The sequence below is a fragment of the Theropithecus gelada genome, chromosome 17, assembly GCF_003255815.1.
Source record: "Theropithecus gelada isolate Dixy chromosome 17, Tgel_1.0, whole genome shotgun sequence".
In the NCBI taxonomy this organism is placed as follows: Eukaryota; Metazoa; Chordata; class Mammalia; order Primates; family Cercopithecidae; genus Theropithecus; species Theropithecus gelada.
Window position 1 is genome coordinate 59858773 of NC_037685.1, and position 14179 is coordinate 59872951.

Sequence of the window (14179 nt, forward strand, 5' to 3'; positions counted from 1 at the left end):
AGAATTGTACTTTAAAATCAGTATCTTTCTTTTTGCCCCAACCAGATGCCCAGGGAGCCAACAATCCTGGAACGTAGAGGGACTTTTACTTGTGTACCTTGATGCCCAGGAAGGGTCCTGTAGTTGATTTGAGGGGCTCCAAAAAGCCCCTTACCAAAAAAATCCTTGTCCTCCCTGTACACTGGCCATTCTGTATTATTTATTTTATTTTATTTATTTAATTTTTTTTTTTTTTTTTTTTTGAGATGGAGTTTTGCTCTGGTTGCCCAGGCTGGAGTGCAATGGCGTGATCTTGGCTCACTGCAACCTCTGCCTCCCAGGTTCAAGAGATTCTCCTGCCTCAGCCTCCAGAGTAGCTGGTATTATAGGCGTCCGCCACCACACGTGGTTAATTTTTTGTATTTTTAGTAGAGATGGGGTTTCACTATGTTGGCCAGGCTGGTCTCAAATTCCTGACCTCAAGTGATCTGCCCACCTTGGCCTCCCGAAATGCTGGGATTACAGGCGTGAGTCACTTCACCCGGCCCTATACTGGTCATTTTTTAACTTTAAGAAGCCAGAGTTTCCTGTTTCAATGAGCATAAATTAAATTTTACATACAGCTTGATGTCAACTACATTAGAAAAAAGCCAAAAGGAAATTATGAGAATAGCGGCTACCACGGATGTGTCATACCTTTCCCCCTGTGACTCGCAAAGCACCCATTCCACGATCGGCTCTGGAACGCTCTCAGATATGCAGACCAGGGCGTCCTGGTTTTCCATTTTTCTAAAGTAAGGTCTTCTTAATGTGTAAAGCAGGGTATCTAAAGCATCATAAGTTATTAACATTTTACTATTTTAAAAATAATTATCTTAGCAGCCCCTCAAAAAAGGATTCTATGTCATTAAGAAAAGTTCGTATTTTATACCATAGCAGTGTCTTCTGCAGCCCCGCCAACCATTACATACACAGATTTTTTCTTTTTTTAATACTAAAGGCATCAAAAGAAAACCAACCACTATATTAAATTTAGCTCTGGCTGCAGTGTCAACTTTAACATTTATCCTCTTGGCCAATTTCTCTGGGTATTTCATAAATCCACAGCTAACTAAAGTAGTCGAGTGAAGCCATGTGAAAATACAAATATTGATAGGCACAGGAAAAAGGAAATTAGCAATAACATATGGCTTAAACCCTTGTTTAACGCAGAGTTTAGACCTCAACTTTCTTCCTATAACTTGATCTGCAACTAGTCAGAAATACACTAAGATTCAGAAAGCCAGAAGAAACATGGTAGGGTGGAGTTGGAATTGCAACAGAACTTAGAGGTTTAGTTGAGCCTCCCACTCCCATGGACCATCACACACACACACACAGAGACCATCCTTCACTCCCAGCTATGTCTAACATAAACTTTCTACTTCTACTTTGACTCTTCTAGGGACTGGAGTTCATGACCTTCCAGGGCAGGTCATTCTAATTTCTGACAAACTTTTTTTTTTTTAAGGAAAGTTTTCCTATACTGAATTCCAGCCTCTCTCCTTACAATAAATTTTGCTTGAAAATATTACGTATTCTTTTATATATATATACATATATATATATGAAAGAATATAGGGAGTGTAAATTTCAAAGCGTAATAACAACAAATACCCATGGAGCCACTATCCACCTAATAACTAGAATATTAATACCTTTTGATCTACTTTTGTGCTTCTCCCCATCTCTCAACTGTACATGGCCTTTATCCTGAATTTTGTTTATTATTCGGGGACTCTTCAAAGTAGTTATACCACATAAATATGTGGTGCTAAATGATATATTGATTTATTTCATTCTTGAGCTTCAAAATAGTGTTATCAATCAATATGCAGCTTCCACAACTTCATTTTTTCATCCAACCTTATGTTTTTAACATTCATCCATGGTTTTACATGTAGCTATACTTTATTCATTTTTTTTTTACTGCTACATCATATTCTATTGGTATATATATCATTGCTTTTTCATTTTCTTGCAGTAGACATACATTTGGGTTGTTTCCTTGTGTGTGTGTGTGTGAGACAGGGTCTCTGTCACCCAGGCTGGAGTGCAGTGGTGCAATCTCAGCTCACTACAGCCTCAACCTCCCAGGCTCAAGTGATCTTCCTGCCTCAGCCTCCCAAAGTGCTTGGATTAGAGGTATGAGCCACCACACCCGGCCATAGTTTTTTGTATGATCAACCATGTGCTCTGAACATTCCACACATTTGTACTGAGGCATGTGTATAACAGTTTCCTTAATAACATACCTAAGAGGGGAACTGCTGGTCTACATGGTATGAGCACATTCAGCCTTACACATAATGACCATTTGTTTTCCAAAGGGGTTATACTAATTTATGTTACACACCAGGAGATGAGAGCACCTATTGCTTTGTATATGTACCAAGACTTCTTAATTTTCAACAATCTAGCAGGTATAAAATGGTATTTCATGGTGGTCTTAATTTAATTTATCCATTATTAATTTAACATGTGTTAAAATAATTACTTGGAAGGCCATTAGGCTGAGACAGCTCTAATAGCTTGAGTTCCTACATAAACAAATCAAAACCCAAACTTAAAAAAAAAAAAAAGGGAAAGAATAAAGGCCGGGCACGGTGGCTCATGCCTGTAATCCCAGCACTTAGGGAGGGTGAGGCGGGAGGATCGCTTAAGCCCAGGAGTTGGACACCAGCCTAGGTAACATGCCGAAACCCTGTCTCTACAAAAACAACAACAAAAAGCAAAAAACAAACCCAATTCAATATGAGCAGCAAAATGCCACTTAGCTTAATCAATGAGGAACTGCAAACTGACCAAACGAGGGACTGCCCTTCCTTAACCAATCAAATCTTTTCTTTGTCTTGCCTCCAGGAACACCTTCTAGAAAGAAGTCTTACCCTTGAATGCCCTGACAGGAGCCCACCTGCTTACCATCTGGCACTGCCCGATTCATGAATTGCTTTCTGCTCAAATATACTCTTTACAACTGTAACGTGCCTAAGTTTATCTTTTCACATGTTTCTTGACCGTTTAGGTTTCATGTCCCAAAAATGAAATGCCTACTCATGTCCTTTGTTCATTTCTCTACAGGTTTTCATTTTGCTTTGCTTTTCTTATTGACTTATTGACTTACATAGATTGTTTATCTTATTGACTTTACATATTATGACTATTAATCCTTTGTTGATTGTGAACTGCAAGTAACTTTTCCCATCTTGTGGTGATTTTTACTTTTTCTCCCTGTAATTTCTTTTTTTTTTTTTTTTGAGACGGAGTCTCGCTGTATCCCCCAGGCTAGAGTGTAGTGGCCGGATCTCACCTCACTGCAAGCTCCGCCTCCCGGGTTCAAGCGATTCTCCTGCCTCAGCCTACCCAGTAGCTGGAACTACAGGCGCCGCCACCTCGCCCAGCTAATTTTTTGTATTTTTAGTAGAGACGGGGTTTCACCGTGTTAGCCAGGATGGTCTCGATCTCTCCCTGTAATTTCTAACAACTGGTTCTTATCCTACCCTCTAGAGCAACTTTTTAAAAGTCTAGCTTTGATTCCATATGAAAATCCTTCAAATATTTAAAATTAGAAACTGACATCAAGGGAGACAATTACCATACAAGGTACTTTAACTCGTTCGCTCAGGTTTCCTGACCCAAATCCTAAAAGAATTTCCTCTGTATTACACTGCAATCAACCTTATCGTGTCTGCAAAATATTTCCTTCTATACACTACACATTCCCAATTCCTTCAACTGCTCCTAATTTTGGGTGACACAGCGCGAGACTCCGTCTCAAAAAAAAAAAAAAAAAAAAAAAAAAAAAAGAATTCCAAATTTTCCACTATCCTGGTTGCTCCATTTTGTCAGTATTCATCTAAAAAAAAAAAGTGGAACTGAAATGAATAATCTTCCATTAATTTCCTTAATTTAGACGTTATATTTTCATGAACACTGCCAAGGTTCAAATTTACTTTTTTTGGCAACCATGCCCTGCTGGTGGTTAATACTGAGCTTGTGGTTGACTAAACCCTTTCCTCTTTTTCACACTGACTGTTGCCACGTCTCTCCCACCTATTTTTTGGACCCCACCACCTTGCAGAATGCTAAAAATAAGTTATAATTTGCTTGAATAATTGTTGTTACATTTTTACACTGTAAATCTTAAGTGAAAGGAATATACCCTGAGTATAACAGAGACACAGCAGATGCCCACTTACCTTATACAACTATTTATAGTTGGCAAGAAAATTTAAAAAGGAGAGAAAAAGAGAAAGAGGAAGAGAGGGAGAGCAAGAAATGTCCTCGCTTCATCCAACCTGGGGCATGTATTGACTGTCCCACAGAGGCGGTGAGGGACTAGAAAGGGGGCAGGGAACAAGACCAACACCAAAGAGCAACGAAAGGTGATTCTTGGCTTTGGAGCTTGTAGGGCTCTAGTCCTATCATTTTCAGAGTAATTAAAGGACTTTCCAGAACAAATTTTGAGTAATTTTGACTTTAGCTAAGTATACCTTACAGGCTGACTTTAGAACCTTACCCCACCCCCAACCCCAGTAAGATGACACTTCTGGGAATCTCGAGTGCTCTCTTCTGTTAGTAGCTTTGACAGCAAGACCCACGCACTTTCTTTCATACAAGACCCAGGGCAGTGTGGTGCAGAAAGCCTCCAGCTGTGCCCACCACCACGCCTCTCAGAGGGTTTGTCTTCTCATCTACATGCATGCAGGATCGCTGCGAGCATCTGAGATGTTACAGGCAGAAGATCCTCAGCAAAGGGCAGTTGTGCTTATTCCTGACCCAGGGCACCTCTGTGGGCCGGACACACATGCTCTGTGCACTTGAGTCACTGACAAGGAAGAGGGCAGCCTGGCAAGTTGTGTCAATGTGTGGGAGGGAACCTAATTTTAAGTGAAATTAACCCAGGGTTTTTGGAGCACTGCACTGGCCCCTAAAGGCACGAGGACCTGAATGAATGCAGCCACCTTTAGTCCTTCTTGGTCATGGAAGGTGAAGCAGCAAGTCAGTGTGCATAGCACTGAGCCTGTGCATGATGGGGACGAAACAAGGAGAAGCCAGAAAGCACATGCAGGTGGTGCCTCTGCCAGCCGCACAGCTGCCTCCCTTGGTAAGAGTATTTGGACTGTTCCTTACAGTTTGCATATGGTCTGGCATGCGTGTGAGCCTGCGCTGTCCAACACAGTAGCCCCTAGCTGCATGGGGCTATTTCAATTTCAATTTTAATGAATTAAAACGAAATAAAATGGAAACTTTAGTTCCTCAGTCACCTTAGCCACATTTCAAGTGTTCAACAGCCCCATGTGGCCAGTGGCTACTGTATTGGAAAGAGCAGACAAAGATCATTTTCATCATCTCAGAAAGTTCTATTGGATCATGCTGAGACCTTCCAATCCTGTGAGGTATGTATTTTATCCTCATTTCACCAACAAGGGAATTGGGGCTCAGAGAAATTGTGACCTGCCATAGGTGGTAGTATCAGAACCAGAATCAGAACCGAGGTCTTCTGATTCCAAGGTCAAGATGTTTCCCATTTCTTCCCTGTCAGCCATCTGCTACTGAACAGAGGATGTCCCAGGTGTTTTTAGCAGCAGTCACATTCTGAGAGTCCATGGCACACATCAGTGATTCATCAGTGATTCTCAGTTCTCTATAGGTTCTACAGAGGGTTGACGGGAATCTAATCAATCCAACGATGTATCGAGGGAAACATGAATATGTCTAGAGGAGCTGGTCAAGCTAACGGGTTCTAAATCACTCCTTTGAAATACTGTGGTATTCCAGACTGGAATGCTAGTAGCAGGCTGGACTTACTTCTTATACTCACTGTAAACAATATTGTGTAATTGGTAGCTTCACTCTGAATAAAAAGTAGGTATTCTCCAGCTTGGGTTTCTGTCATTTTCAAAATGACCATGGAAACAACTCCTCTGCAAAACAAGAAAGAGAACTAGTTATTTTGGAAAATGTGTGAAACTAAAAACAAAATTTCATAGTGACTAAAAAGGCAGTTTGGTACTCCAGCGTTCCCCGCCCGGCACGGAAGCTGCTCTGTGGGGAATACAGCTTCTGTCATGTGCCCAGCACTCAGCCTGGGCATTGCTCGTTGGACTCTGACTTTTAACCAGTCCTCCCCTTGAGGATGGGAGAGCTCTATTCTGGTGCCATCATCTCATCTTCCCTGAGCTTCTAGGAGCGAAAACTCCCATCTAAAAACACACAGGAGGCTGGGTGCAGTGGCTCACACTGTAATCCCAGAACTTTGGAAGGCCAAGGCAGGCAGATCACCTGAGGTCAGGAGTTTGAGACCAGCCTGGCCAACATTGGTGAAACCCCGTCTCTACTAAAAATACAAAAATTAGCCGAGAATGATAGCAGGCGCCTGTAATCCCAGCTACTCAGGAGGCTGAGGCCAGAGAATTGCTTGAATCCAGGAGGTGGAGGCTGCAGCGAGCTCAGGTCGCACAACTGCACTCTAGCCTGGACGACAAGAGCGAAATTCCGTCTAAAAAAAAAAAACTGAAACAACAACAACAACAACAAAAGCACAGTAAGCCAGGTGTAGTGGCTCACACATGTAATCCCAGAACTTTGGGAGGCCGAGGCTGGCAGATCACTTGAGCCCAGGAGTTCAAGACCAGCCTGGGCAATATAGTGAGACCCTATCTCTATTTAAAAAAAATTTTTAAAAACGACCTGGTACAGTGGCTCACGCCTGTAACCCCAGCACCTTGGAAGGCCGAGATGGGTGGATCACCTAAGGTCAGGAGTTGAAGACCAGCCTGGCTAACATGGTGAAACCCTGTTTCTACTAAAAATACAAAAAATTAGCCGGGCATGGTGGCGCCCACCTGTCATCCCAGCTACTCAGGAGGCTGAGGCAGGAGAATCGCTTGACCTGGGATGCGGAGGTTGCAGTGAGCTGAGATCGCACTATTGCACTCCAGCTTGGGCAACGAGAGCGAAACTCTGTCTCAAAAAAACGAATAAATAAATAAATAAAAACACACACACAGTGTTGGTGATACAGTCCCTTTAGCAGTGGCATGCCATTTCCCTCCATGACACAGCACTCTCTGTGATCACATATGCCCAGTCACCTGGTCACCAGCCTCAGTCTCAGTTTCCCATTCACAGAACACTGAGGTTAAAAAAAAAAAAAAAGTTCCCCTAGTTTGTGCCTTTCTGTCTAAATGAAAGAACTCAAGTAAAATCTGACAAAAGGCATGTTCCTATGAAGTAATAATTACACTGAATATCACTTAGATGTAAAGAGAAAGATGTCTCGGTGTCAGTATTTTTAACTTTTCAGATAATTAGTAAACATAAATTGGGTTAGGGGCATTCTCTTCCAAGAGATAACTAGGATGTGTATTTGGTGCTATCCTCTCTAAAGCTGACAGTCCTCCTAGCACTTTGTTGAGTGATGCTGTATTTAAATTCACACTTTCTGGCCAGGCACGGTGGCTCATGCCTGTAATCCCAGCACTTTGGGAGGCGTAGGCAGGTGGATCACCTGAGGTCAGGAGTTCGAGACCAGCCTGACCAACATGGAGAAACCCTGTCTACTAAAAATACAAAATTAGCTGGGCGGGGTGGCACATGCCTGTAAACCCAGGTACTTGGGAGGCTGAGGCAGGAGAATTGCTTGAACCCGGGAGGCGGAGGTTGCGGTGAGCCAAGATCGCGCCATTGCACTCCAGCCTGGGCAACAAGAGTGAAACTCTATCTCAAAAAATAAAATAAAATAATAAAATAAGTTCACACTTTCTGACCTTTAGACCCTTAACCGTGCAAAGTGTAGTCTTTCTCCAACAGTGTTAGCATCAGCTGGGAATTGACAAAGATGCAGAATCTCAGGTCCTACTCATCAGAATCTGCATTTTAAACAAGATCTCCAGGCAATCCAAATACAGGCTATATTCGAGAAGCCCTGCTTTAAAGCAGCAAGCAGGTTCAAGAGTACATGGGCCTGCATTCATAAACACAGTCGATTAGTAGGATGCATACTTGATTTGCTTCTGCAGATCTATTTTGATGATACGCTTTTTTTCTCTGAACCCTTAGCCTGGCGTGAGCCACCACGTCTGCAGTCGCAGCAGTTTGGGAGGCAAGGTAGGAGGACTGCTTGAGGCCACGAGTTCAAGACTAACCTTGGTTAACATATTGAGATGCCTTCCCAATAAAAAGAAAAAAATGTGACTGGCACAGTGGCTCACGCCTCTAATCCCAGCACATTTGTAGCCAAAAAACAAGAAGTGAGTAATACAATCTCAAAAAAGGAAAGGAAATGAATGTGTTCCAAGATTTAGAACTCAACTTCAGAACTACACTCACTGTCCGGCAAATCACTTAAGAATGTATTTGACCTTAAAAAAAAAATACAAATAACTGGTACAAGTTGATCACAGAGACGTTCTCCAAGACCCTATCAAGGGGCCCGATACCCCTTGCAGGCCATTTGGGTACTGTTCACTACATAGTTCCTGGAAAGCGCGCGCCTTCTCTACACCTGCGGCACAACAGGACAGCCGCAAGAATTTGAAAGAAAGGCTGCGTTAAGAGGGCATTTAATTGACCTATGTCCTTTGCCCTATCTCATTTCAGCAAGAGGACAAGGACAGCAGGGGGCAGCAAGCAGCACAGAGCTATACAGGATTAGGACATGACCCACACATCTTGGCTAAGACATTTTTCTGGATGAGACCAATGTTCCTCACAGACAGATCAATGTCTTACTAAATAATCTGTAGATAGCACATAACATTGCAATTCTGCTTATCATATTGTGAAACAAAATAGATAAAATCAAATGTTCTTTTCTCAAGCATTTCCCAAAAATAAATTTCCTTTAAAAAAAAATTTTTTTTAAGGAATTTCTTGGCCAGGTACAGTGGCTCATGCCTGTAATCCCAGCACTTTGGGAGGCCAAGGTGGGCAAGATCAAGAGGTCAAGAGATGGAGACCATCCTGTCCAACATGGTGAAACCCCGCCTCTATTAAAAATACAAAAATTAGCTGGGCATGGTGGCGGGTGCCTGTAATCCCAGCTACTCGGGAGGCTGAGGCAGGAGAACTGCTTGAACCCAGGAGGAGGAGATTGCAGTGAGCCAAGATCATGCCACTGCACTCCAGGCCTGGCAACAGAGCAAGATTCCATCTCAAGAAAAAAAAAAAAAAAGAAAGAAATTTCTTGCTACACTAACAAGAATGAAATGAAGACTTTCTAAATTTTATCTTTAACACAAGACATTTAAAAAATCCCAAATAGACCCGGTGAGGTGGCTTATGCCTGTAATCCCGGCACTTTGGGAGGCTGAGGCGAGTGAATCAGATCACCTGAGGTCAGGAGTTTGAGACCAGACTGGCCAACATGGTGAAACCCTGCCTCTACTAAAAATACAAAAAAAAAAAAAAAAAAGAAAACAAAACAAAAAACATTAGCCAGGAATGGTAGTGGGTGCCTGTAATCCCAGCTACTCAGGAGGCTGAGGCACGAGAATTGCTTGAACCTGGGAGGCAGAGGTTGCAGAGAGCTGAGATCATGCCACTGCACTCCAGCCTGGGAGACAGAGCAGAACTCCATCTCAAAAAAAAAAAAAGTTCTTCTTCGTAAATAAGGTAAAAATATTAAAAAAAAAAAAAAAAAAAAAAGGAGGCCAGGCGCAGTGGCTCACGCCTGTAATCCCAGCACTTTGGGAGGCCAAGGCGGGTGGATCACAAGGTCAGGAGATCGAGACCATCCTGGCTGACACAGAGAAATCCCATCTCTACTAAAAATACAAAAAATTAGTCAGGCGTGGTGGCAGGCACCTGTAGTCCCAGCTACTCGGGAGGCTGAGGCAGGAGAAGGGCATGAACCCAGGAGGCGGAGCTTGCAGTGAGCCAAGATCACACCACTGCACTCCAACCTGGGTGACAGAGCAAGACACTGTCTCAGAAAAAAAAAAAAGAAAGAAAGAAAAATCCCAGATATTCTTTTCACTATTTGTTTTACATTTTGCCAGTCACTCACTGCTTTCTATATACTTATATATGTGTGTGTGTGTGTATAGGTTTAACTTAATAGACTTAACCTTTTTCTTTTTCTTTTTTTTTTTTGAGACAGAGTCTCACTCTTGTCTCTCAGGTTGGAGTGCAGTGGCGCGATATCAGCTCACCGAACCTACCCCTCTGGGCTTCAAGCGATTCTCCTGCCTCAGCCTCCCAAGTAGCTGTGATTACAGGTGCACACCACTACGCCTGGCTAATTTTTTTATTTTTAGTAGAGATAGGGTTTCACCATGTTGTCCAGGCTGGTCTCGAACTCCTGACCTCAGGTGATCCACCTCAGCCTCCCAAAGTGCTGGGATTACAGGCGTGAGCCACTGCACCCAACCAACTTTACTTTTTAGAGCAGTTTTAGACTTACAGGAAAATTAAGCAGAAGACACAGAAAGATGCCATATATGCACTTCTCTCCACACACAGTTTCCCTTATTATTAACATCTTGCATAGGTGTGATATGTTTGTTACAATTGATGAACCAATTTTAAAGTTCATAGTTTGGGCCGGGCATGGTGGCTCATGCCTGTAATCCCAGTACTTTGGGAGGTTGAGGTGGGAGGATCATGTAAAGTCCGGAGTTTGAGGCCAGCCCGGCCAACGTGGTGAAACCCCATCTCTACTAAAAATACAAAAATTAGCTAGGTGTGGTGGCGTGTGTCTGTGATCCCCACTATTCAGGAGAATTACTTAAACCTGGGAAAAACGGAAGTTTCAGTGAGCCAAGATCAGGCCACTGCACTCCAGCCTGGGTGAGAGAGCGAGATTCTGTCTCAAAACTCAAATAAAATAAAGTTCATAGTTTGCATTGGGGTTCACTTTTTGCGTTATACATCCTAGGAAATTTGACAGATATATAATGTAATGTATCGATGCCCTAACTATATTTTTAGCTCATTATTTCACTGAAGATAAGAGTTACAAAAAACAGGCTGAGGCCAGGCACAGTGGCTCACATCTGTAATCCTGCTACTTTCGAACGCTGAGGTAGGTGGATCGCTTAAGCCCAGGAGCTCAAGACCAGCCTTGGCAACATGGTGAAACACCATGGTGTCTAGAAGAAAATTTTAAAAATTAGCTGGGTGTGGTGGCACGCACCTGTAGTCCCAGCTACTTGGGAGGACTGGGATGGGGGGATTACTTGAGCTTGGAAGGTCGAGGCTACAGTGAGCCAAGACTGTGCCACTGTACTCCAGCCTGGGTGACAGAGAGAGACCCCGACTCAAAAAAAAAAAAAAAAGATTTACAATAATCATGAACAGAAACTTGAAACAAAATTCCAAATGAACCACATTTTATGTCAAGAAGGTATTCCTCCACTTACCTATTTTGTACATCAAAATGTGGCTGACAATTCAGGGAGCTGTGCTTAAAGACCCAGAGACAGGAAATGTTCCCTGGGGTGTCGACCAGCACTTGCAATGTGATGGAAGCAGATACATCCACTTCCACCGTGGCGGCTTCGTACACTGTCCCTGCGCTCTGGGGTCTCAATGCACACCCGAGGTCTTCTGGGGATTCTGACACCTACATTGTAGACAGAAAAAAGTGAATTCAGGAAAATTGCAGGTCTAAGGCCTCCCCTTCTTCACATCAAAACTTTATCAAATACATTCATGCTGACACACCGCACACAACACCCACACAAGCTGGAACCCACTGAGAACACGTTGCCGACAGAAGGTCCTATAAATTACAATTCTCTAAAGAAAAGATAAATAACTTTGGGCTGCATTTCTAAAATGTTGTACAGACTGACATGGTGGGTGTCCCCCTACCTCTGCAAATTCATATGTTGAAATCCCAACTCTCAGTATCTCAGAATGCAACTTTATTTGGAGATGGTCTTCACAGTGGTAATCAAGTTATAATGGGTCATTACGGCGAGTCTAAATCCAGTATGACTGGTGTCCTTAAAAGAAAAGGAGGCAGGGCGTGGTGGCTCACACCTGCAATCCTAGCACTTTGGGACGCTGAGGCAGGCAGATCACTTGAAGTCAGGAATTCGAGACCAGCCTGGCCACCATTGTGAAACCCCATGTCTACTAAAAATACAAAAAATTAGCTGGAAGTGGTGGTGGATGCCTGTAATCCCAGCTCCGTGGGAGACTGAGGCAGGAGAATGGCTTGAACATGGGAGGCGGAGGTTGCAGCGAGCTGAGATCACGCCACTGCACTCCAGACTGGGCAACAGAGTGAGACTCTGTCTCAAAAAAAAAAAAAAAAAGAAGAGGAGATTTGAAGGCAGATACACAGACAGTAAGAACACCATGTGAACAGTAAGACAGCCATCTTCAAGCCAAGGAGAGAGGTCTGGAACAGATTCTTGCTCACTGCCCTTAGAAGGAACCAACCCTACTGACATTTTAATTTTGGACTTCTAGCCTCCAGAATTGTGAGACAATATATTTCTGTTGGTTTAAGTTGCCCAGTCTGTGGTAGTTTGTTGTATCACCCCTAGCACTCTAATGTTCAGACCGTAGTTATAAAGTCCATAATATATAGGTAAATATTTTTGTGATTGTTGGTATATAAATTAAAATGTATAAAACAATGGTAAATTGGTATCGGTGTTAAAGGAAATTTAAAAACCAAATTTTCTGGGCAGATGTCCCCATAGGCACACTGCCACCATCACACTTCTCGCCTGCTTTAAATAATTGAGATATATTAGGCCGGGCGCCATGGCTCAGGCCTGTAATTCTAGCACTTTGGGAGGTTGAAGCGGACGGATCGCTTGAGGTCAGGAGTTCGAGACCAGCCTGGCCAACATGGTGAACCCCTGTCTCTACTGAAAATACAAAAAATTAGCTGGGTGTGATGGCGGGCGCCTGTAATCCCAGCTACTCAGGAGGCTGAGGCAGGAGAATCACTTGAACCTGGGAGGTAGAGGTTTCAATGAGCCAAGATCCCACCATTGCACTCCAGCCTGGGTGATGGAGTGACACTCTGTCTCAAAAAATAAATAAATAAATAAATAAATAAATAAATAAATGAGATATATTGAGAGGAGGGGTTGGAGCAGCTTCTGCTGTGGAGTCCCCCACCTCCTACCTCCTTTACATGGCTGAACACAGCATGCGCGCACACACACACGCACACACACAAGCACACATGTATTTCTTCAGGTGAAGAGCAGGGTAGCTCTTCTGCTACTGGTCAAAAACCGTATTTCTGGTCTTATTTGTTCACTTAATAAGTATCTGATAAGTTTAAGACCGTCTGCTGAGTACTATGAGACTAGAAAGAAAAGACATCAATCTTGTCCTTAAAGAGTTTGAGTCTCCTAGGACTACAAATAAGTAAAACACAGGAGAAATACAATGTGTCCCATAAAAAGATACCAACTACTTTGAAATGTAAATTTTAAGTGCCCTGGAACTTCAAAGAAGGGAGAAGAGACTTTTAAGCCAGGATGTTTAAGGTGTTCACCCAAGTCCAGTAATTGAGCTGGACCATAAAAGATGGGCACAAGATAAAGTAAAAAATAATAGACAAGTCAAGCATGGTGGTACATGCCTGTAGTTCCAGCTACTCAGGAGGCCGAGGTGGAAGGATCACTTCAGCCCAGGAGTTCAAGTTCAGCCTGGAGAACATAGCAAGACCCCGTCCCAAAACAAACAAAAAAAACCCAGCTGACATACTAGAAGAAAATATTCTAATATATATTACAAGTAAAGGATGAATGCCCCTAATATAAAAAGAACCTTTGAAAATTGAGGGACACAGAACCAAAACACAGCAGAAAAATGGGAAAAAGAATTGAATACACAATTCAAGAAAAAAGATATAAAGAATGGCCCTCAGCTGGGCGCAGTGGCCCATGCCTGTAATCCCAGCACTCTGGGAGGACAACGAGGGCGGATCACGAGGTCAAGAGTTCGAGACCAGCCTGGCCAAGATGGTGAGACCCTGTCCCTGCTAAAAACACAAAAATTAGCCAGGTGTGATGGAAGGCGCCTGTAATCCCAGCTACTTGGGAGGCTGAGGCAGAGAACTGCTTGAACCCAGAAGGCAGAGGTTGCAGTGAGCCAAGGTGGCACCACTGTACTTCCAGCCTGGGCGACAGAGCGCGACTCCATCTCAAAAAAAAAAAAAAAAAAAAAAAAAAAAAAAAAA

General features: G+C 43.0%; 1 protein-coding gene across 2 annotated transcripts in view; it reads right to left on the minus strand.

The window, feature by feature from the left end:
* FLT3 (fms related tyrosine kinase 3) overlaps positions 1–14179 on the minus strand; it is a 97330-nt gene that overhangs the window by 48767 nt on the left and 34384 nt on the right. For both annotated transcript variants that reach the window (XM_025364411.1, XM_025364410.1), the window contains exons 3-5: positions 11385–11587; positions 5830–5945; positions 676–805 (exon numbers count right to left, since the gene is read on the minus strand). In XM_025364411.1, coding sequence (XP_025220196.1) covers positions 676–805; positions 5830–5945; positions 11385–11587 — 449 coding nt within the window. The remainder of the gene's footprint in view (positions 1–675; positions 806–5829; positions 5946–11384; positions 11588–14179) is intronic.